The sequence below is a fragment of the Aulonocara stuartgranti genome, assembly GCF_965226115.1.
Source record: "Aulonocara stuartgranti genome assembly, chromosome: 1".
NCBI classification, from domain to species: Eukaryota; Metazoa; Chordata; class Actinopteri; order Cichliformes; family Cichlidae; genus Aulonocara; species Aulonocara stuartgranti.
The window spans coordinates 37,229,386-37,250,814 of NC_138939.1; the positions used below are offsets into that span (position 1 = coordinate 37,229,386).

Consider the following 21,429-nt stretch of genomic DNA (forward strand, 5'->3'; position numbering starts at 1 on the left):
TTTAGTTTGTGAGGTGTATTAGTTACCTGTGTCTTTATTGTAGGCTAAGCAACCAGCTACAGCCTCCTACTGAAAAACATGTGTGGAAGTGCTCTGCCCTTTGAAAGCCAACAGGGACTGATTGTTCTCCAACTCAAATCACAAAAACCTCAAAATATTCAGTTTACCATGATATAAGGCAGAAAAAAGCAGCAAATGCAGATTTCTCGATATTTAAAGCTGGAAACAGAGAATTTGTGGTGTTTTTGACAGCTTCACTGTATTTCTATTGGTCAGGAGAGAAGGTGGAGCAGAGAGACCACTCAGAAGCCACAGCTGCCAGTGTGTCAATCAATAAAGAAGTGACAGCTAACAAACAGGAAGAGAAAATGCAGGATGATGCAGAAGATGAAGATAGAAACCCCAAAAGATGCATCGAGAGGAGTCACCCAATTACACAAGGGAGGAAGAGAGTCAAGGGGGTGCTGTCGGAGCCGAGTCCAGACTATGACAGACAGCAGGACGATACCACAGACAGTGTAACAGACAGGACACCTGATAATGACACAGCAGCAACTGGTAACAAAGACAGTGTCCCGTCTCCTGTGGACAGTCAGCCACACTGTAACTCTGCTGAAGGAATAATGGCAGAGCCCAGAGACTTCCCTGCACCCGCTCCTGTCCGCTGCAGCTCCCGCCTGGCTGCTAAACCCCGACGGGTTCACTGCCTGAACAGCCGGGTGAAGCGACTCCATGCCCGCCCCGACTCATCCAAACGCCTAGAGGCACAGAGCCAGACCTCCACCAAAGATGGAAAAAGCTCAACAGAGATACCAGAAGGTGAGATGGCTGCAGTGCTTTGTCCCGATGGAGTCGCCCATATGTGGCATTCAGAGACCAGAGAGAGGCGCTACAAGTGTCCCATATGTGGTAAAAGGTTCTACCAGATCGGCCACTTGAAGAAACACCAGTTCAGTCACACGGATGAGAAGCCTTTCACTTGCCAGGAGTGTGGGAAAAACTACACGTCAGCAGAAAGCTTCAAGGCTCATCAGGTATCACTCAGTCAGCTTACTGACTAGTCCTTTATTTCGACTCCTTAATTTTATCTCATAAGTACACCGCATGATGGTGAATGCACATATTAAATATAGTTAATATAGTTACAGTTAGGAGGTTCACTTATATACAAATAAAGCTTGTGACACTGGCTCCAGATTGTTCCAAACGCTCTGTTTCAGACAGTTGTTTTCAGTCCTGGCTTTGAATGATGTCATAAGGAGCAACCAATCAGAAGAAAGGTGTTTTATAGTGAGAGGGAATGAAAGTACATCAGCTTGTTTCTGACACTGGGTGAACTGAGGGGCTGCACAAAAAGTATTTATTTGAATGATGTAAAGTGTCAGTGTAGGTAGTGTTAAAAAATAAAAAAAAAGTTGGAAAACACTTTATTAGAACCAGATCAAAAGCCTCTTCTTTCATTTCATGCCTTTCTTTTTTTACCCAGTTGCTCCCTTTTCTCCTCTTATTCTCTTATTTTCTCCTCTTCTTGAATACAAAATCCAAATGATTGAGGTAGTGATCAGAATGCTGTGGCTGATCTGTATATACACAGTACAGCAATATGTCTGCGATGAGCTGAAGTTTGAGAAAAATCAGGTTGGATGGAGGTCCTTACAAAGGGTCTTAAATGCACTTTTCTAGGAAAAGTGCATTTAAAAAGCAGTAAATTGTCACTGCAGCAATTTCCACTCAAAGTGCTGTTGTTCATCTGAGACCGTACAGGGTCAGAGCAACTTGTAAGATTTTTTGGAAAGTCTGGATGCTAAACCACAGGCAGGTTGCTTACACCTGTAGACATCCTCACACATCTTTGTTTCTCTCCGTGCTGTTCAGTGTGTCCTTTTTTATGTCCAGGCTTTGAGTCCCTGAATGATTCCTCTCCTCCAGTACAGTAAAAGTAAAGTAAAAACACAGTTTTTAAATGTTTTTATTTCTTTTTTATTCTGAATGGTGGACACAAAAAGTGTTGTGCCAAGGAGTAGAAAAAGTGGCCTCTGAATTGCACACCAGAATGTTTTTGGGGGGTCAGGTTGAGTGGATTGGAGACAAAGTTTGAGAGGCTGAGATGGTTTGGATATGTGCATGGAGAGGAGGGGTAGTAGAAAGGTTGAGCTGCCAGGCAGGAGGAAAGGAGGAAGAGAAGGTGGACATGCAGAGGGCCGGTGTGTGAGGAGAAGATGCTTGGGGTAGGGTGCGGGGGAGGCAGATGATCCACTCAACAAGAAGAAACAGATTGAGTTAAATATTGTATAAAATCTATTTATGTGTAGATGAGTCACCGCGGGGAGCGTCCCTTCTCCTGTCCTCACTGTGAGAAGACGTATGGCCTGAAGCGGGACCTGAAGGAGCACATGGTCCTGCACACGGGGGAGAAACCTTATACCTGTGAGCACTGTGGGAAGGCATTCGCACGACGCCCATCCCTACGCATCCACCGCCTCCTTCACTGCAGTAGAATGAGCTACACTCAGCCTCCTAAGGTAGGGAAGAGTTCCACCCTGTTAGGTGTTTGTTCTCTCACATGCGCCGACATTTTCAAGTAATTTTAATAAGGAGGACAGTGCATACAATTGATTCATTTCCTTCTGTGTGCAGTGAAGAAAGCTGTTTCCCAGTGTTGTTTGTGTCTCAGCACCATAGTTTGAAATCACTCACGTAGCATCTTTAAATTTACACGCCAGTCTTGTTTTCCTTCTTTTTCCTCCTTGAACAGCAGTTTGAAGTGAAAATGTTTAATAAGAAGGAAAGAAGACGTGCTGCTTTTGTGTTTCTCCTCTCCCAGGTGCAGTGCACAGTCTGCCGCAAGCTTCTGGCTAACTCGGGCTCTCTGAGGAACCACATGAAACTCCACACGGGGGAAAAACCTCACATCTGTCAGCACTGTGGGAAGTGCTTCAGTCAGAAAGGTAACGTCCGAGGCGTGGGTGTGATCCTTCAGCTGCAACAAGCTGATCACTGGTCAGATGTGCTCGGCTGGAAATGGCCAACTTTTTACAGAACACCAGGTCTGGTTTTAATATAAGAAAATGTAATAAATTTGTCAGACATACCTGCTTCATAAGTCACTTCTTCATAATTAAAGAAAATATATGATGAGCAGAAAAGAGACAGAAAAAATGCAAACAGCTGTTTTAGCCATAAGTCTGCATATTTTAGTTGAAACTCTGTGACTGTCAAAGTCATTTCAGCTTTCAGACCAGCAGTGAGATTCTCTGTCACGCTGCCTGTTGGCAGTCAGAAGGTTTTTGTTTTATGATCATTAGTAACTGCATGATCTAAACTCACACTGCTTCTCTTTAATAACCGGCCTGCTAATATTTTATTATCAGGTGTAATCAGTTGGTCCGACTTTAACGAGGGTGCTCTTTATTTCAGATTGCATGGTTGTCTCTATGATTCAATTCAATTTTATTCATATAGCGCCAAATCACAACAAGAGTCGCCTCGAGGCGCTTCATATATGTGCTGCAGCAAACTCTAAAGCAACATTTTGACACAATTAACAAATACTAAACAAGGTAAATGAAGCCTGTAGGAATGCCTGAATCTAGATGTAGACAGATAGTGCTGTTGGTTCACTTCATTGTGTGTTTATTACATTTAACAAAATAAACCTATAGGCTACATGTGCAGATGCTTCCAGCACAGCTGTTTCTGTCCTGTGTGCAGTTTGCACTTTACCAACGCATCCTTTTGTGCAATAAAAATAAAAAAAGGTCTATACCCCGCCGCTGTAGGGGGCGCCACACAAACTAACAATCAGCTGATTAGTGTACTTTAGCACGATTATAAAATATACCGGCTTCCTGTTTTGCCACAGTTTATTTGAGAACATTGATCGTTTTTTCGGCAGTTTTTAGACTATTCTATATTTCTCCATAGATATGACCTAAAACATCATTGAAGAGAACCCAATATTACATTTGTACACTATGCAGTGAGGAAGATGATTGATGAAGTCCATAATTTCACCTGCTCCACTGAGGCAGCAGAGCTGCTTCTCCCTGGTGCTGCCATGAGGCAGAAATCATTCCTGCAGCTGTACAGTAACTCTCCTTTCTGTCACAGGTGAACACACCTGTCGGGCTTAATAGATTCTGTATTATATCTTCTTGCAGCAGTTTCTTTGATTTATAGGGGACATATTATTTATTAATGCAAATCCTTAGTTTTACTTTTTACTCTTTGATTTGGATTTTCTCACAGTATAAGACCCTCACTATGCACCTGTGGCACTTCACTGTGCTCATTTATTGTGGACTGTGCTATTTTTATTTCTTTATCCTGCTGATATAACAGGGATCAATAAATCATCAATGTGTCTATTAATCTAAGAAGGACTCTGTGGGCTCAGCCTTTGACATATGCTGAGGAGCTCAGTCACTCAGAGGCAGTCAGAGCTGCTGCTCTTTTCTTCTGGGGGGGGGGCAGCAGCTTTTTTAATGTAGATGTGTTAGTAAGAATTGAATTGGCTGGTGAAAATGGGAATCAAAAACCAGTCCTTATAGAGAATTGGTTCCCAGTAGTCCAGTTCCTTGGAATTGTTGGTCTGCTTGCCTGTCGGTCCTGCTGCTCTTGCACTACAATATGCGTGTAAGTTTTTATGTTTATTACACAAAAGGACAAGAGTGCAGCAGTAAAGTTGCATCATGCTACTTCAGCTCTTTGCAAGCTAATGCTAAGCTGAGAGCACAATGAGAAATGATAAGTGAATCAATTAGGATTGAAATCAATAAGTAAAATAGATAAGGGAATCACAATCGCTAAATTCTTATAATTCATAATTTCACTCTGCTGGTCATTTCTCACAGATGCTATAAAGGCATCATCATGAAAGTGAAAGCAAAATGAGACGAGAGACATTTTGTTAAAGTCGTGTCCCAGGATATCACTGAAAGTGCCGAGTGTGACGCCACCCTGTGGCCTTTCTGTGTGCGTGGGTTGTCTCCTCCCACAGGTCAAAGACAAGCAGTTAGTGGGGTTCAGTTAATTGTCCATAGATGTGAAAGTGAGACCTTTGATTTGGATAACAGGAAAACAGTTTAATGGAAACACAGAAATGCTCAAACTGCAGTGTCATAAATGAAGCAGGTTTTCAGTGTTAGTCGTCTCCCTGAACCAAACTGTTTACACACAGAGATCAAATTGATATTGATCTTCTCAACTCGATACGCTGCTGAAAAGTAAACGTGTTACTTTCTTACTGTTGTAAAGTGTTTCCCAAAATGTCACATTTGTTCTGGTCACACTGACGTCATCATTTTTTTCAATAAGTGACTGTTACCCTGCTGTTTTCCTTCCACTCGATGTCGCTTCCAGCTGTGATCAATTCCTGCAGTTTATCTTTCCATTCGTCAAAGTGACACCACCAACACGTTACTGGACAAATGCATCATTCCCCTGCTCCCACTGCTGCTACAGCCCCCCCGACCCCTCCCTTTTAATAAGCAACTGTCTCTGTCTGTTTGTGTGTGCAGGAAACCTTGAGTGCCACTTGAGAATCCACAATGGAGAGAAGCCGTTCTCCTGCTCAGAGTGCAGTCAGACATTCTCCCAAAAACCGGAGCTGCGTCGGCACATGTTCTCCCACACCGGAGGCGGTTTTCTCTGTAGCTACTGCGGAAAATCGCTGAGGGACCCCCACAGCCTAAGGTCCCACGAGAGACTGCACACTGGAGAAAGACCCCATTGCTGCCCTATCTGTGGAAAAGGTTAGAGCTGCATATTAAAGCTTTATAAGTCAAATCATTTTTTTAAAGCAAGGAATGAGGCTCTGCAGCAGACCCAGGACACGCTCTCGGCTGACCTGGGAACGCCTCGTGTTCCACGGATAAGCCAGAGGAGGTGGCCGGGGAGAGGGAGGTCTGAGCTTCTCTGCTTAGGCTGCTGCCCCCGTCACCCAGCCTGGATGAAACAGGATGAGAAATCCCTCAAGTCCTGTAATGTGTATAAATGTATAATTCTGCATAATTACCTCTGTGGCATCTTGTAACTCTGTGTAGCACAGTATGCTTTATATATACTATCCCAGTTGGAAAACCAGTAAGTTGAGTACATTAAATAGAAAAACACAAGCCTTATGGATTCAGAGAAGTAAGCTATAGAGTAGGAGCTCTAATTAAATGCACTTTAAAACCTCTGAATACGACACTATGAGAAACCCACATTTAGACCACACACACCACAAGGCATTAGTCGGGAGGCTTTTCAGTCACGCTGTAGGGTGATCGATATTAACAACTAAACCTTTAAACACAAAAGCCTCAAATCAAACCCTGAAGAGTCAAAATCTGAATCAAACGTAGAGATGTATTCTCCCTCTTACTACAAACAAATGAAGCACAACTACAGTATGTGTGCAAAAATACACATGACTCAATATAAGGAAAATGATTACAATTGATTTAAAGGCATTCATTTATATTTAGCAAGTCATTGTGCATTTAAAGGTGTAAAAAAATAATGTGCACATTTACGAGCCTGAAAAGACGAATAAATAAGCCAACAGTAAGAGCACCGCACCAATCTCAGAAACCTGCTAACCCTTCATCCACAAGAAAAAACTGGTGTCTGTGTTACCATCCGTCAGATCAGTGAACCACTTAAAGATGGTTTAAGAGTCAAAACAAGCATCGATATAACCAACAGTGCGTGTCAAGCACTAGGCCTCCTTATATACATTATATTCTGTTTTGTTATTTTGTCAAAGAACTAGAAATTATTTTTTTGTTAAAAACTGCAGCTGAACCTAAAATGAGGCAAGTTGGACAATTTCCCTCCAAATAGCCTCGTTTGTCTCACTCATCTGCAAACGTTGTGTCCTGCATGCATGACTGGAAAACACAAACTACTCGTTACAACTTGGGCCAGCTTTCTTTTTACGAAGCATCAAACAGAAAGTATGCATCCATCAAGTTCAGGGTTTTATTATTGATGTCCAGCACATGCAAGAAACATTTTATCTCTCATGGACAACTGAGATGTATTTATACCTCATTTAATTCTGTTCTTGTATTTACAGCAGTGAGCATGGACGTTATATTACTGACAGATACATGAAGGGTTATTTAGTGTTGTGAAGAAGAACTTTCAGAGTACTCTTTACAGTCCTGTGAAGAAACAAGTGCACCCTAAATAAGAGGCAGGTGTTGATGATCAAATGTATAAGTGAGCCTGACTCCCTAAAAGCAGGAGGTTTGACAGTGTGCTGCATGTAGGTGTGTGTTAATATGAAGCCGCAGTCTTCCCAGGAGTGCACATCCAAACAGATCCACCCAGGCTCAAACTGTGCAAAGCTCAGACAAACAGCTACACCTGAGGCTCTACAGCTCTCACGAGTATGTTAAATGTAAAAGTTCATGACAGTTAAATCAAAAAAAGACTGAACTGAAAGCCTCGTCTCTCTAAACAGAACATGGAACAAAGTCCTTTGGACAAATACGAGGACATGTTTGGCCATAACTGGTGAGAAATAAACACCTCATCATCTGCCAGGCAGGGTGGTGGAGCGGTGGGCACCTTGTAGTCACGGTTGATCGTGACCTCCCCCGTACACTGAAGTACTCTGCAGTCGGTGTGTGTGAGATGGAGCTTGGCCGCAGGATAAAGATTCCAAGCACTCCAGGCCCAGTTAGTCCAGACCTGATTAAAATGCTCTAACATGACCTTAAGATAGATGAATGTCGACAGTCCTCAATGAACTGAAGCCATGTTGTAAAGAAGAGTGAGCTGAAACTCCTCCACATCGACGTGAGAGACTAATGAAGAAAATGATTTCTTCAAGTTACTAAAGATGGTTCTACAAGCCAGAGAATAATGAGCTGTTCTTAGTTTAAAGCTTTTTTCCAGAGGATCATATTTCTTAGATAAACACAGGCCTTGAGTGCTTTACATACAACGGCTGTAATATATCAGATTTTTCTTGATTTTGTAAATTGCATTAAAAATAATGATGGGTTATGAAATCAGACGTCCACTGTACAAAAAACAATACAGGTGTAAAAAGCAACACAGCTGCAAACAACGAGTCAGCTCATCTTCCATCATCCACGTTTAATTTGTTTTCCGCTCTTTGTGCTTTTCTGATGACAGATGACCTTGGATTAATCATGCTCAGCTCATGTGTAGAGACATGTTGTGCAGCTTGAACTGTAACTTTATGCTCTGAATTTGCTAAAGTTTGACCCTGACAAATATATAGATATACTACACCAGCCATTAAAGTGAAAAAGGAGGATAAAGCAGGGTATACTTTTGATTTACGAGCTGCTAATCTGAGTCAGCAGATTGTATATTCATGTTTGGTAAATCTTTGCATTTGAAATGTACTTTTGAATTTTCTGTCTAGGCTACACGTTGGCTACCAAGTTGAGGAGGCACGTGAAGTCGGCCCACATGAAGGAGAAACCATACACCTGCCACTGCGGCGCTTCTTACACTGTGAGACAAAGTCTGCTGAGGCACCAAGCTCAGCACAGGACAGACGGAGGAGTTCAAAAAGAGGAAGAAGAAGGACGTGGAGAGGAGATGCACACCAGAAATCAGGAGGTTCCACAAGAGTTAGCAAGTTCAGGATGCAGTCACCCAAAGCCAATCAGAGGCAGACCCAAGAAGAACTTCATCCCTCAGGGCACAGCAGAGAAGGACGGAGGTGAGGTCAAGCAGAGAAGATCACAAGAAAAAGGAGAAGGAGATAGCGTAGCTAACATCCAGCACGCCGTCGTGTACGTCCACACAGACGACCTGTCAGCGCCAAGCTCCACTCCTCTGCTCTTCACCTCGGAGGGCTCGCTGCCTGCAGGGACAGAACAGGAGCTGGTGGAGGTTTTGATATCGGAAAGCGCAGAGCAGTGCATTGTGGTCCACGGGCAGCAGGGGGTAGGAGAGCTCCTGATCTTACAGGAAGAAGGAAGTGGACTTTGCTCTGTTGCTCAGACAGTAGAGATAAACACAGTGTAGCTGTGATCATGGCTTCTGAACCCTTTGAGGACATCTTTAGTATTTAGGCCCTTCCTCTAACCTACCTCATCAACGGTTTATTTATTTTGGTACGTTTTATTGCCATTGAACGACCTTTACAGAACAGCTGTGAACTAATTTGATGGATTAGCTGCCATCAAATGATGCACACTTACTTGTCTGCCTTCTGTACAGGAAAGTGTGGGTGTATAGAAAAAGCTCTGAACACGAGCGAACTGTTGACACCCAGTGCTGACATTTACTGCTGATGTGCAGCACTTATGCTGTAAAATTGGCATCAAATCCTCTGCATTTACTTGGTTATTATCTTGAGTTAAAAGAAACAAAATAAAAACAGGGTCTTGTCATTATAACCAAAGAGCTCAATCTTTGTCTCGTTTGACCATAAAACTTTCTCCAGAAGGCGGCTGCACATGTCAGTCGAGCTCATGTATGTTTTGTAGCAGAGGCTTCATTCTTGGTTGGCACAATCAGTCCATTACAGTAACTGGCTTCACTCGTGGTGCTGGTGCTCCAGCAGCTGCCAGTTCATGGAAGATTTAAGGCTTACTGGTTCCTGGGTTGTTCCTAAACAGATTCCTGTTTGGGTGACAGATTTGGTCGTCCTACAGACCTTGGAAATATGCTGACACATCATACTTATGTCCAGTTACAGATCTGAGAGTCTGCAGTTACATAGAAATCATCCATTAGGCTTCTTTTGATCGTGCTCCAAATTCTTGTTGTTTAAAGTTATTAAAGCCCAGACTTACCATGATATTCATGACCATGATGAGTGTATGCAAATTTTTGACCACAACTGTGTGTACGTGAGGTTTTAGACGATGATATCGTTTTTGTAATCTTGCTGCTCTATGATGATACAGAGAACTGTAAATCAAACAGTCAAAATATGATTAAAGTGCAGACTTTCAGCTTTAACTCAAGGGGTTTATCCAAAGTATTGCATTAACTGTTGAACTTGTCAGCAATACCAAAAAGTCTACCTCTCCATGGTTAAGAAAAACAACTTCACAACAAGAACATTCTTGAGGAGGTGGGCGTATCTCAGGCCGATCAATGTCTACACGTAAATACAGAAGATTTACAGTAAGGTGCAAACCAGACCAGGAAGGGCAGATTAGACTTTGGCAGAGAGCAGCTGTAACAGCTGACACAGTTCTGTCTACATTCTCAGAGGACTGGATTTAAATCCATTAACTGTTGTTTTTCTAGCTAAACTTTTTACACTCGTTGTTCTGGGAAGGACACCTTTATATTGCAGTTGTGTTATGAGCTTTGTCCACGTGTTCTTTTATCACTTGAGGTCTAAAATAGGCTGTTATGTAAGATTCTGTCCTTGTGCTGTTGTACATGGCAGTCAGGCCTGCAAAGACAAATGATGAGAATAAATGGGTGTTTGACCTTTAATCTAACCTTTCCTCCTTTGTTGTATTCTCTCTGTGTAGGATGCCATGTTATAAAGGTGCGCTTCAATCAGGGATCCCACTCATCATTAAAGACAAAAGGCTGTTCGAACAAATGGGATCTAACTAATTCCCCCGTGGAAATGACAGGAGAACATGCGGCACTGTGCAAAGATTTGAGGCCTGAATCTTAAAATAAACACTTCACTAAGATAATAGACCCACACAGACGTATATACAGACAACTATTGTGAGTGACAAGGAGCCTGGACCGTAGGGATGAGCACAATTCAAATTTCCACATTAGGATACATGTTGTAAGGTGTGCTTTAGGTGGTGGCTATATATTAGGCTGTTTTCTCATGTAATAGTGAGAGGAAGCACTTGTGCAATTTCTGTTTTGAAAAATGCGTTCTTGGGAGGTTAAGCAGACTTAGGGGCACTCACAGGCTTCAGGGCTTAAGGCAGTCACCATGTAATTGCAGTGTCTGTGGTTGGAGGCTGCCTGGAGAACTTATGTTGCATGTCATCCCCTCTCTTTCACCTCATTTCCTTCACCTTTCTACCATCGGCTCTCAAAAGGAATGAAAATGTCTCCCAAAGCTGCTGAAGGCAGGAAGAAGAAAAGCATTAGAAAGTATCCAAAAAGTATCATTTTGCAGCCCATCAATTCAGACCCATTCACGTTTTGCTCTTCATATTGTGGATGGAGTTTAAACTCATGCACATTACACTGCACTGTGGGGTATTTAATGTTGGAGGGGAAATGGCAAATATGTCCATCCAGACAAAGTCTATATCATAAAGCGAGCTGTCTGAATAATGTTTTTAGAGTCACTTTCATCTACTCCACAATTTACAATCTTTCTGTTTAGTCCTTGGAAATATACACAGCCACTAGAGTAGACTAGACTTACTTCACTTTAATTCATATGTAGAAGTGAAGAAAAGAAGCCTTACGAAGCTAAGAGACACAAAAACCAAAGAAGAACCTGAGGCTGTCACAGTTTTTTTAAAACACTACTGTCTGCTGTCTTAGAACCAGGAGACTGAGACTGGGGATACAAGCAGATCCAGCTTTTCTGCAGAGACTCTGGGCTCAGCCTTAAAGACAGAGTGAGGCTCACTCTGTCTGATAGTATTGGAGGCATGTGAGGTGATGGGGAAATGTCCCACCAGATCGAAGCCCTGGGGCAGATTTCTACAGGCTTTGGAATAATTCATGGTAGAGTGGTCTGGGCATCAGACTGTTGTCCCCATAAACTGGACTCCAGTAAGTATCAGACGATGGGTGTAAAGAAGAAAGGACGTGCTAAGCTATTAATGTGAAGGCCAAGATGATAATAAGAAATGAAACAAGATAAATAAAATATAATTTAATAAAACCAGCCGACAATCTTCTTGTATGATCTAACTGTCACAATCTGGGAGGCAGATCATCTGGAGGAGGAGGATTTGTACCCAAACGCAGGCACGGACGACAGCGTAGCTGTGAGAAAGTTCATTAACAAAGAAAGGCAAAATATAAACCAAAGCAGAGCACTGCAGGGAACTACGCTAACAAAAACCTACACTGGGAACAGCGACAAAATAATAATGAAAGGAACAAAAACCTGCAACGAGAAACCTGGAACCGGGAGAAACACACAGCAGAAATACAGGGGTAGACACACAGATGAACCAGCGACTAACAGAGGGAAATGCAAGGCTTAAATACACAGGGGGATAACGAGGGAATGAGACACAGAAGGGGAACACAGCTGGGAGTAATCAGACATGTCAAGACCAAGGAGAAGCAAAACTCAATACACTGACATAGGACACAGACTTTCAAAGTAAAACAGGAAACAGAACAGACACAGACTAAAAGACAAGAAAAGATAAACGATGACAAAATCAAAGTTCAATAGTAATACAGAAACACTGGGTCACAGACCCAGGACCGTGACAATAACATATTTGTCAGGTAATGCTTGTGTCATGCACCTGTCAGTCCAAGTGGGCTGATAGGTGCACTTTGACAGAAGAGTCTATGGGGGTCACTAATGTTTGGGGACAGCCTCATGTGTCCTTTTAAGGAACTGCTTAAAGTTCTACCAATAATTACTAGTATAACCCGTTTGATGAGGCTGTGTGCACTCCAGTGACATCACCGCATAGAAACATGAAACACTGTGTTCTGAGTCTGTTCAAGTTTCTTAGGGGGAGTAAATGCAAAGCCTTAGTCATGCCGCTGAAAATGGATACGAGCCGCTGGAGCCCCAGCATGTTAGCGTCATGAAAAATACATACAACCAGATCTCGAAGGCTAATGGATGTGTGACGCACACAGAGAAGTGGTGATGCACAGGGTGAGAGGGAAAAAAATCAGTTCATATTACTTAGTTAAAACTTACCCATAGTTACTGTATCAGGGCTGCCACTATGCCAGCAGGTAGATATTATGTTTAATGGTATCAGAGCGCCTTTGAAAAAATGTCTGGAAAATAAATAAAAAATGAAATACATTAAAACATGACATGAAGTTCAGTTTAACTCGTAACCGATGAAAATTCACATCTAACTGGACACGATATGATACAAACTGAGTACATCTATGCTATTTAGTTCCATTATGGGGAAACCGGACTGCTACTACACGCTGCAGTAGTGCAGATTTCAGCTCAATCAACCAGTTTAAGGTGGAAAAACCTGACTGGACACCTCAGACCACAAAACTATCCCACATGTTTGGTCAGAGGTCAGGACAGCCTCATGGCTGATTCAAAGGTAAACGCCAGCCAGCAAATCCAACCAGTCTTTCATTCACAATGTCTGTCATAAGATGAGCCGGGGTGTTCACAGTATAAGGTAGGAATTACAGCCCTTTTAAAAAAGTGTTACTTCCTGTTTATCATGGAAAAGTAAGAACTTGGTGCAGGATTAGTGGGGAGGGAAGTGAATCAATACTCAGTACTGCAAAAGAAAAGGAAATAAACACATCTCATGTTTCCTGGATGTCTGCTCACAGCAGCGGGTCTGAAGAGTGAATGAAAAAGTGGATCTGTTTTAAAACAGTGTGATATGTCTGATATCAGACGTCTGAACTTTTATAAGAATTACAAATTGAGAAAATTTAGATGTGAACATTTATATTTAATTTAAATTAAATCACTGAATCATACCTGTTATTAATCTCTGTCTCTCTTCCACAGCATGTCTTTATCTTGTCTACCTTCTCTCACCCCAACCAATCACAGCAGATGGCCCCGCCCCTCCCTGAGCCTGGTTCTGCCGGAGTTTTGTTAAAAGGGAGTTTTTCCTTCCCACTGTCGCCAAAATGCTTGCTCATAGGGGGTCATATGATTGTTGGGTTTTTCTCTGTATCTATGAAGCGCCTTGAGGTGACTTTTGTTGTGATTTGGCGCTATATAAATAAAATTGAATTGAATTGAATTGAACTTCTTTGGGTTAACAGCCAACTTTCTTCCATTCCTCTCCGAGTCACCTAAAACATTTCTGGTGCAGAAGTTGGCCTCACTTTAAGCCATGTACTTATCAGCCAATATCAGCGTTGGACCTCTCTAATGCTCTTGTGGCTGAATGAGAGCGAAGCTACGCTTGCCAGGTTCAACATCTGTTGTGAGGAGGCTGGATTAAGTGGATGACTGAACAGCATCTGGCAATTTCGGCGACTTTCCCAAGCCAGCAATCACATCCAATTCACAGAGTGATTGGCAAGGTGTGCAGAGGTGAGAAAGGATGCAGGGTTTGAGCATACTTCAGTCAGCTGCTTTCATCACTTTAGTGTGTCTACATGAAAAGCGTACACTGATGACAGGCTTTTCACACCACTTTCCCTCCAGCTGACAAAAAACAAATGACCAAATATACCAAAGTTTTTTTCTTACCTTTAAAGCTTGAGTTGTATTGTATTGTATTGTATTGTATTGTATCTTTATTTGTTTCAGACATATAAAACAAAAAACAATATATACACACTACATATATTTTCATTTACAGATACGAATATATATGTAGATATACACACACACACGTATGTGTTCAGATAAACAAAAAATATATAATGAAATAAAACAAAATCGTCTGACATAATGTAACAATGTTTGGTCTGAAAAGGAGTAGGAAGAAGTATGAACATACTTATTAATTCCTACCCCTGCTCAACATCTTATTGATCCCACATAATTCACCTAATTCCCATCATCACATACCCCACACGATACACGAGGAGAACCTATATAAACTTGGCTACCGTGACTGATATAATTTGGATATAATTTGATATTTTTTATACATACAATGGGTGATCATCTTTATCGGTATCATATTCTTCCAAAATCAGTTTTCGAAGTATTTTCATGAACTTACTAATTCCTGAGCATTGCTGTAGATCTATAGTAAAACTATTCCACAGTTTTACCCCATAAATAGTGACACAAAAGGTTTTAACCTTTGACCGTGCTTTAAGAATCCTTAGATTCAATTTCCCCCTCAATTCATAGTCTCCTTCTCTGTCATAGAACATCCTCTGTATATTTCCTGGTAACATATTGTATCTGGCCTTGTACATAATTTTTGCAGTTTTATATTTTATAAGATCCATAAACTTCAGTATTTTTAATTTCAAAAACATGATGTTAGTATGGTCTCTAAATCCTGCTTTATTAATCATCCTGATTGCTTTTTTTTGAATTTTACATATTGGTTGAAGTGCAGTTTTATATGTGTTTCCCCAAATTTCCACACAGTATTCCAAATATGGCAATATAAGTGAACAATAAAGTACCCGGAGTGATTTGGAAGGCAAAAAATATTTAACTTTACTTAGTACGGAGATGCTTCTTGACAGTTTGGCTTGTATATGCTTTATGTGAGGTTTCCAGCAGATTTTGTTATCTATTATCACACCCAGAAATTTTGTATCCGAAACTTGCTCTATTTCAACATTGTTTACTAATAATTTTGCTCCTGCATCTTTTTTACAATTTGTATGAGAGTGACGTCATATTGACAAATGACAGATTTCACTAAATGTAATTGTCTGTTCTGATAAAAGCATACAGCAGCATTTACAACTCTGATATGAAAGTACTTCACTCTGAATTCTCTTCAGTTAATAGTATTCGTTTTATTACCATACACCTGAAATACAGGCATGTAAACAGTGTAAGCACTGTAAGACTGAAGGCTGAAATGTCTTTTGACCATTTTGAGGCGCTATTGTTATGTAAATGTGTAGTGTAGGCTTCAGGAAATTTGTTAGTGTTGTACAGTTTCGACTGTTGTGTTTATGTCTTGTTTTGTTCAGTCTTTGAGTAGGGATGGAAAATATCTTTTAGGTTTTATTCCTCTTAGTTTACTTTTAAATGAAATTTGAACTCATTGACCTTTCTGAACGTGAAGGACCAAATGCAGCCGTTTATTTTAGGCTCAAAAGATGAAAAAAGGTCAAAAAATACAAGAAATTAAATTAAAGCACACCGCCTGACAGGAAACAACAGGGGATATTAACAGACACTGTGAGAAAGACTAAAGGAAAAACAGTGCTATTTATACCCAGAAGGGGTAATCAGATGGAGTGGAAACAGAACAGTAATGTAGAATGTGTAGTAGAGTAACGAGACACAGAGGCGTAAACAACAGACAGGACACAAATAAGTAACAGGAAGTGAGGAAGAATAGCTAAACATGGAAACAGAAACATATGAAAAGACACAGGAGGAAAACCTGAAGGAACAAATAAACAGTGTTGGGTAAGTTACTTTAAAATAGTAACTTAGTTACATTACTAGTTACTTCTCTCAAAAGTAACTCAGTTACTTCAAGTTACTCGTTACTTTCAAAGTAACTAGTTACTAGGGAAAGTAACTTTGGTTTTACTCAGACTTCTCTTGTTAATGTGTTGCTTCCATAACTTTGCCAGTCTTCTAGCTTGCTTACTTGCCACAGTGCACTGTGCCACCTACCAATAGAAAGGAAAAGATAATGTGCATATTTCCACGAGAGAAATCCCACGCCTGGACCGTCATTGACTGCTGCCATGATTCTAGCCTACGTCACAGCGTCATGTGCGCCTTTTACATCCAACACAAAAACTGCAGTCGTGGTGCTTTTGATTGTACTCAGAACTCGGAAATTCTGCCTTCTGAGTAGGAAGATGTAGGTAACACCAGACTGCAGATGAGCTGCATACAGGGCTGGACTGGGACAGAAAATTGGCCCGGGCATTTTGACTAGAGACCAGCCCACCATTATAGGAAAAATCATAAAGCCTTTGAATGAAAACAAACGCTGTTGTGACAGTGATGTACACTGTTCTGATGGTATATATGCATCAATCTATCAATCGTTTGTTGTAAGATTCAGATAATTATTTTTTTAAAAGCGAGACATTTTAAATGAGAATAAGAAAGAAAAGTATTTCTTTGTGCCCCCCTCTCCCTGTTAATGCCCTACATGGACCCCTGGCAACACTTTGCTAGATCTGCCCCTGCACAGTTACCAGCTGTCAGCTACCTAAAAAAGGATCCTGGTGTTATTTGTCTCTCAGAAACAGTTGATAACTTCCCTTCAACTCATTTATGTCACCTAAAAGGTAAACCTGTTTCTCCATCACAGCTCGGATGATCCAGTAAGGACATCTCCTGGTTTCATCTTCATGTGTCCCTCTTACCACAATCCAAACCGACATCATGACCAGCAGCTTTTTTGCAGCCGTGTCTCCAGCAAACATCAGCTGATACTAGAAATTAATATTAAATAAATTCTAACAACAGCTGATCAAGCTTAAACGTGCTGCTGTTGTTTAGCGTGACATCCGCTGGTTTCCTCTTTCGGCGCAAAGTGAGCGATAAACAAACAAGAGAGACGATCAGCTGATCATTGATCAGTTTTCATGATTGAAGCAGAAACGGGAGAGGGAGGGGGGAGAATGAAAGAAGAAGAGGCAGCTGTGCAGCAAAGACAGAATAACTCCAGCTTTGTGTCTTTTTCATTGTAGCTGAATTACGGGACAAACTGTTCCTTTTCACCTCAATAAGAAACGCGTAATATTTTCTCTGAATACCAGACGGGATGGTTGGCAACTCTAATAACTTATGAACAAAATAAAGTTCAACATCATTAACTTCATAGCACCACCCAGCTGTATAGAAACTCCGTCATGCTAGCTAGCACGCAGTACGGAAAAAGTCAGAATAACGAAAATAAACTCCAACTAAACTTGGTTTATATCTGACCCAGAGAGACTGCAGGTCATAACTTCTTACCTGAAGTTCAGTTCACACTTGGACCGGCGGCCGCCTCGGGTCTCTTTTCCTTCTGCGTCCCTTTTCCTTCATCCACCTGCTGGCCTCCACCACTTGCTAATGTTACTGAATCTGTGGAAGCTCCGCGATAGCCACCACACGAAGTAACGAGTAACGACCCTATCTAAATCCCAGTAACGAGTAACGCGTTCCTGATTTTGGCATAATAACTAGTTACCGTGCTCGTTACCACAATAATAACGTAGTTACTGTAACGCGTTACTTAATAACGCGTTAGTCCCAACACTGCAAATAAACAAACAAAAAACTAGATTGAGCACTAAAGACTCAAAAGAATGTAGAATGTAGATGATAACCAAAGCAAGAACAAAACAGACACTACAATGAACAAGAACTGAAATCTCTAAAAACTAGTAAAACCAAAGGTGCAGGACAGCGATGCTTTCATATCCAGTGTTATCAGCAAAAACTTTCATAAATATTCAGTAGGCATTAAAGGAAACGCCCTTGAATGCTTTAAATTGTATCTTTTGGGTAGGTCCTTTTCTGTTACGATGGGGAGCTACTCTTCTTCTGTTACCCCTTTTCGTTGTGGTGTCCCCCAGGGGTCTGTTCTGGGCCCTATGTTGTTCTCATTGTACATGCTACCCTTGTGCTCTATATTTGACAAATATAACATTTCTTTTCATTTTTATGCTGATGATATTCAAATCTATTTTTGTCTGACCGATGATACCCCATCTTCACTACGCTGCTTTCTTGATTGTATGAGGGAGTTCAAAGGCTGGTTATCCAGTAACTCAGAAAAGCAAACTGAAATTATTGTCTTTCATAGCCACATCCCTCGGGGACAATTAGCCGATATATTTGGGCCCTTTGCTACCTCCCTCTCTGATACAGTACGTAACTTGGGTGTTCCTTTGGACAGTTCCTTTAAACTTGATAAACAAGTGTCCTCTCTAGTCTAGCTTTTACCAACTACGACAAATCTCTAAGGCTAAGCCTTACATACTGCGAATGGATCTTGAAAAAACGTATCCATGCCTCTGTTACTTCAAGATTAGACTACTACAACTCCTTTTACCTGGACCTCCAATCTGCCCTTCTTCATAAACTGCAACTTGTCCAAAATGCAGCGGCACGCCTTTTAACTGGTACTAGAAGGTTTGATTCTATTACCCCGATCCTTGCTGACCTACACTGGCTGCACATCAAATATCGGATTGATTTTAAGATTTTATTGCTTACATTCAAAATCGTAAATAATATTGTGCTGTGCTATTTAACTGAACTTCTCAGCCTGCATACTCCTAGGAGAGCACTTCGATCATCGAGTCAAATGCTCTTGGTGCAACCTCGGTCCCGGCTGAAAACCAGAGGTGATCGTGCCTTTGCCATTGCTGCACCGAACCTCTGGAACAGTCTTCCAGCTGATATTCGCGAATTTATTCAATCTTTTAAAACACGATTGAAAACTTATTTGATTTAGTATTTTCAGTTAGTTAGTGATTTATCACATGTACACTTTGTACTTTTATTGCATCTGTATGTAATTTTAACCTATTGTGTTACTGGGTTTTTCCAGTTGATATTTCTGTGTTGATTTTAGCTAACTTTTACACTAGGAGTGAAATATTTGTTTTAACATAGTGTAGATAACCTGCTGTTAGTTTGGTATTTTGTCCTAATCCGCTTGCCGTACCTCCGTGTAGGTGTGTGTATGTTTTGAGTGGTATAGGCGCCATTCCGTTATTGAATCCAAGCATGTAAGTTCTCTGCTGCTGTGCTGGTTAATAAAACCACGTTAACTGAGATTACTGCTTCATCATTATCATACTGGTGAACATACAACATGGTGTCAGAAGCGACGGAACACGTACTTCGTAGTTGACGGTGTTTTTGTTTTTTTTTCTCCCCGTCTCAAGTCTATTTTGTGGGTGCGTTTTTTGTATCCGGACTGCAGACAACATGGCGGAAGGATTCAGGAGGCCCGACCCACTTGTTTTCGATGGTAATGTTGCTGAAAATTGGCGCATTTTTGAGCAAGAGTATGACATTTTTATAGCGGCGGCACACTCTGACAAGCCAGCGCGCACACAAGCCTACATATTGCTCAACTTAGCAGGTCCCGAAGCTATAGAACGGGAGCGGTCTTTTGTTTACGCGCCAGAAGTGAGAGAGCCCGGCGAGGGAGGACGAGTCCTCATTCCTGCAGAATCGAAGGAGGATCCTGAGTGCCTCAAAAGGAAATTCAGAGAAACGTGCAGCCCTCAAACCAATGTCACGATGGAAAGACACAAGTTCAACACGCAGAATCAGAGGACTGGCGAGACTGTTGAATCCTATGTAAGTGATTTACGGATTAAAGCAAAAAGCTGCAGATTTGGTGATCTGAGTGAAGAACTAATAAGAGACAGACTAGTTTGTGGCATCAACAATGACAATTTAAGGAAAGTGCTACTGCGTGATAGTGATTTAACGCTAGCAAAAGCCATATCTGTCTGCCAGATTCATGAAATGACTGAAGAGCATAATAAAACACTTGCTTTTCCTCAACAATCTGCATCAAATGTTGATGTGCTCCAGCCCACATTTACGAGAAAGCACAGAGGAGATAACAAGAAAATACAAGGAGACAGGTCTGAAACACAGCATGTCACTAACTGTACTAACTGTGGGGGTGCTCATGCTGCAAAAAAGAGCAAATGTCCAGCTTTTGGGCAGCAGTGTCATGCATGCAAAAAGTGGAATCACTTTAAGAAACGGTGCAGAGCTGTTCGGCCTACCCAAAACGTAGCAAGACACAGAAAGTCAGTTCATCATGTGGAACCAGACCAAGCTGATGACAGCGGAGACGACACATTCTACGTTGATGGTGTAAATCTGCAATATGCAATCCATGCGACTGATGTGGATGTGGAACACAAAGAGGAAGTTTTTGTCACCGTGCAGATTAATGGGATTCCTGTTGAAATGAAGGTGGACACAGGTGCTAAATGTAATGTGCTTCCCAAGAAAACGGTTAACATTATAAGAGCAGATAAACAAATGAAAGCACACCCCAAGTCCGTTAACCTAGTAGCATTTGGAGGCAGCAAGATTCAAACCTCAGGTGTAATTAAGCTGCAGTGTTTTCTGCATGGGCAGCCACATGTGCTATCATTCTTTGTTATTAATGAAGATGTTCAGCCAATACTTGGACTATGTGCATGCAGAGAAATGGGACTTGTATCATTCAGCAATGACGTCCACCAATTGAGCATGTCTGCAGATGACCTGTCACAACAGCTTATCACAGAATACAGCGACTTATTTTCTGATGAGCTTGGGAGGTTGCCAGTCACCTATCGCATGACACTGAACCCAGATGTGAAACCAGTTGTTCGCCCAGCACATCGCATCCCTTTGGCCATGAAAGACAGGGTCAAGGCAGAGCTGGTCAGGATGGAGAAATTAGGCGTCATTACTCCCGTCTCAGAGCCGACGGACTGGGTGTCTTCCATGGTAGCCACCAACAAGAAGGGCAAAGATGAAATCAGGATATGCATAAATCCTCGAGATTTAAACACTGCTCTGAAAAGACCACACCATCCCATGCGCACAGTAGAAGAAGTGGCTGCAATAATGTCAAATGCTACTGTGTTCTCTGTTTTGGATGCTAAGAACTCTTTTTGGCAGGTGTCATTGGATCAAAAATCATCCATGCTAACCACCTTCAGCACTTGTTTTGG

At 41.5% G+C, this 21,429-nt stretch overlaps 1 protein-coding gene and 1 long non-coding RNA gene across 2 annotated transcripts in view; one reads left to right on the top strand and one right to left on the bottom strand.

Annotated features, from left to right (window-relative positions):
- znf408 (zinc finger protein 408) overlaps window positions 1-10,431 on the top strand; it is a 28,387-nt gene extending 17,956 nt beyond the window's left edge. Inside the window, exons 5-9 of the mRNA XM_082531976.1 lie at window positions 277-1,034; window positions 2,313-2,522; window positions 2,825-2,948; window positions 5,520-5,753; window positions 8,390-10,431. Coding sequence (XP_082388102.1) covers window positions 277-1,034; window positions 2,313-2,522; window positions 2,825-2,948; window positions 5,520-5,753; window positions 8,390-9,000 — 1,937 coding nt within the window. The 3' untranslated portion in view covers window positions 9,001-10,431. The remainder of the gene's footprint in view (window positions 1-276; window positions 1,035-2,312; window positions 2,523-2,824; window positions 2,949-5,519; window positions 5,754-8,389) is intronic.
- Window positions 1-18,056, bottom strand: part of LOC309705912 — a 34,070-nt gene extending 16,014 nt beyond the window's left edge. The window contains exons 1-3 of the long non-coding RNA XR_014276629.1: window positions 17,699-18,056; window positions 12,824-12,906; window positions 10,875-11,033 (exon numbers count right to left, since the gene is read on the bottom strand). This is a non-coding gene — a long non-coding RNA (uncharacterized lncRNA). The remainder of the gene's footprint in view (window positions 1-10,874; window positions 11,034-12,823; window positions 12,907-17,698) is intronic.
- Between the last annotated feature and the right edge of the window lie 3,373 nt (window positions 18,057-21,429).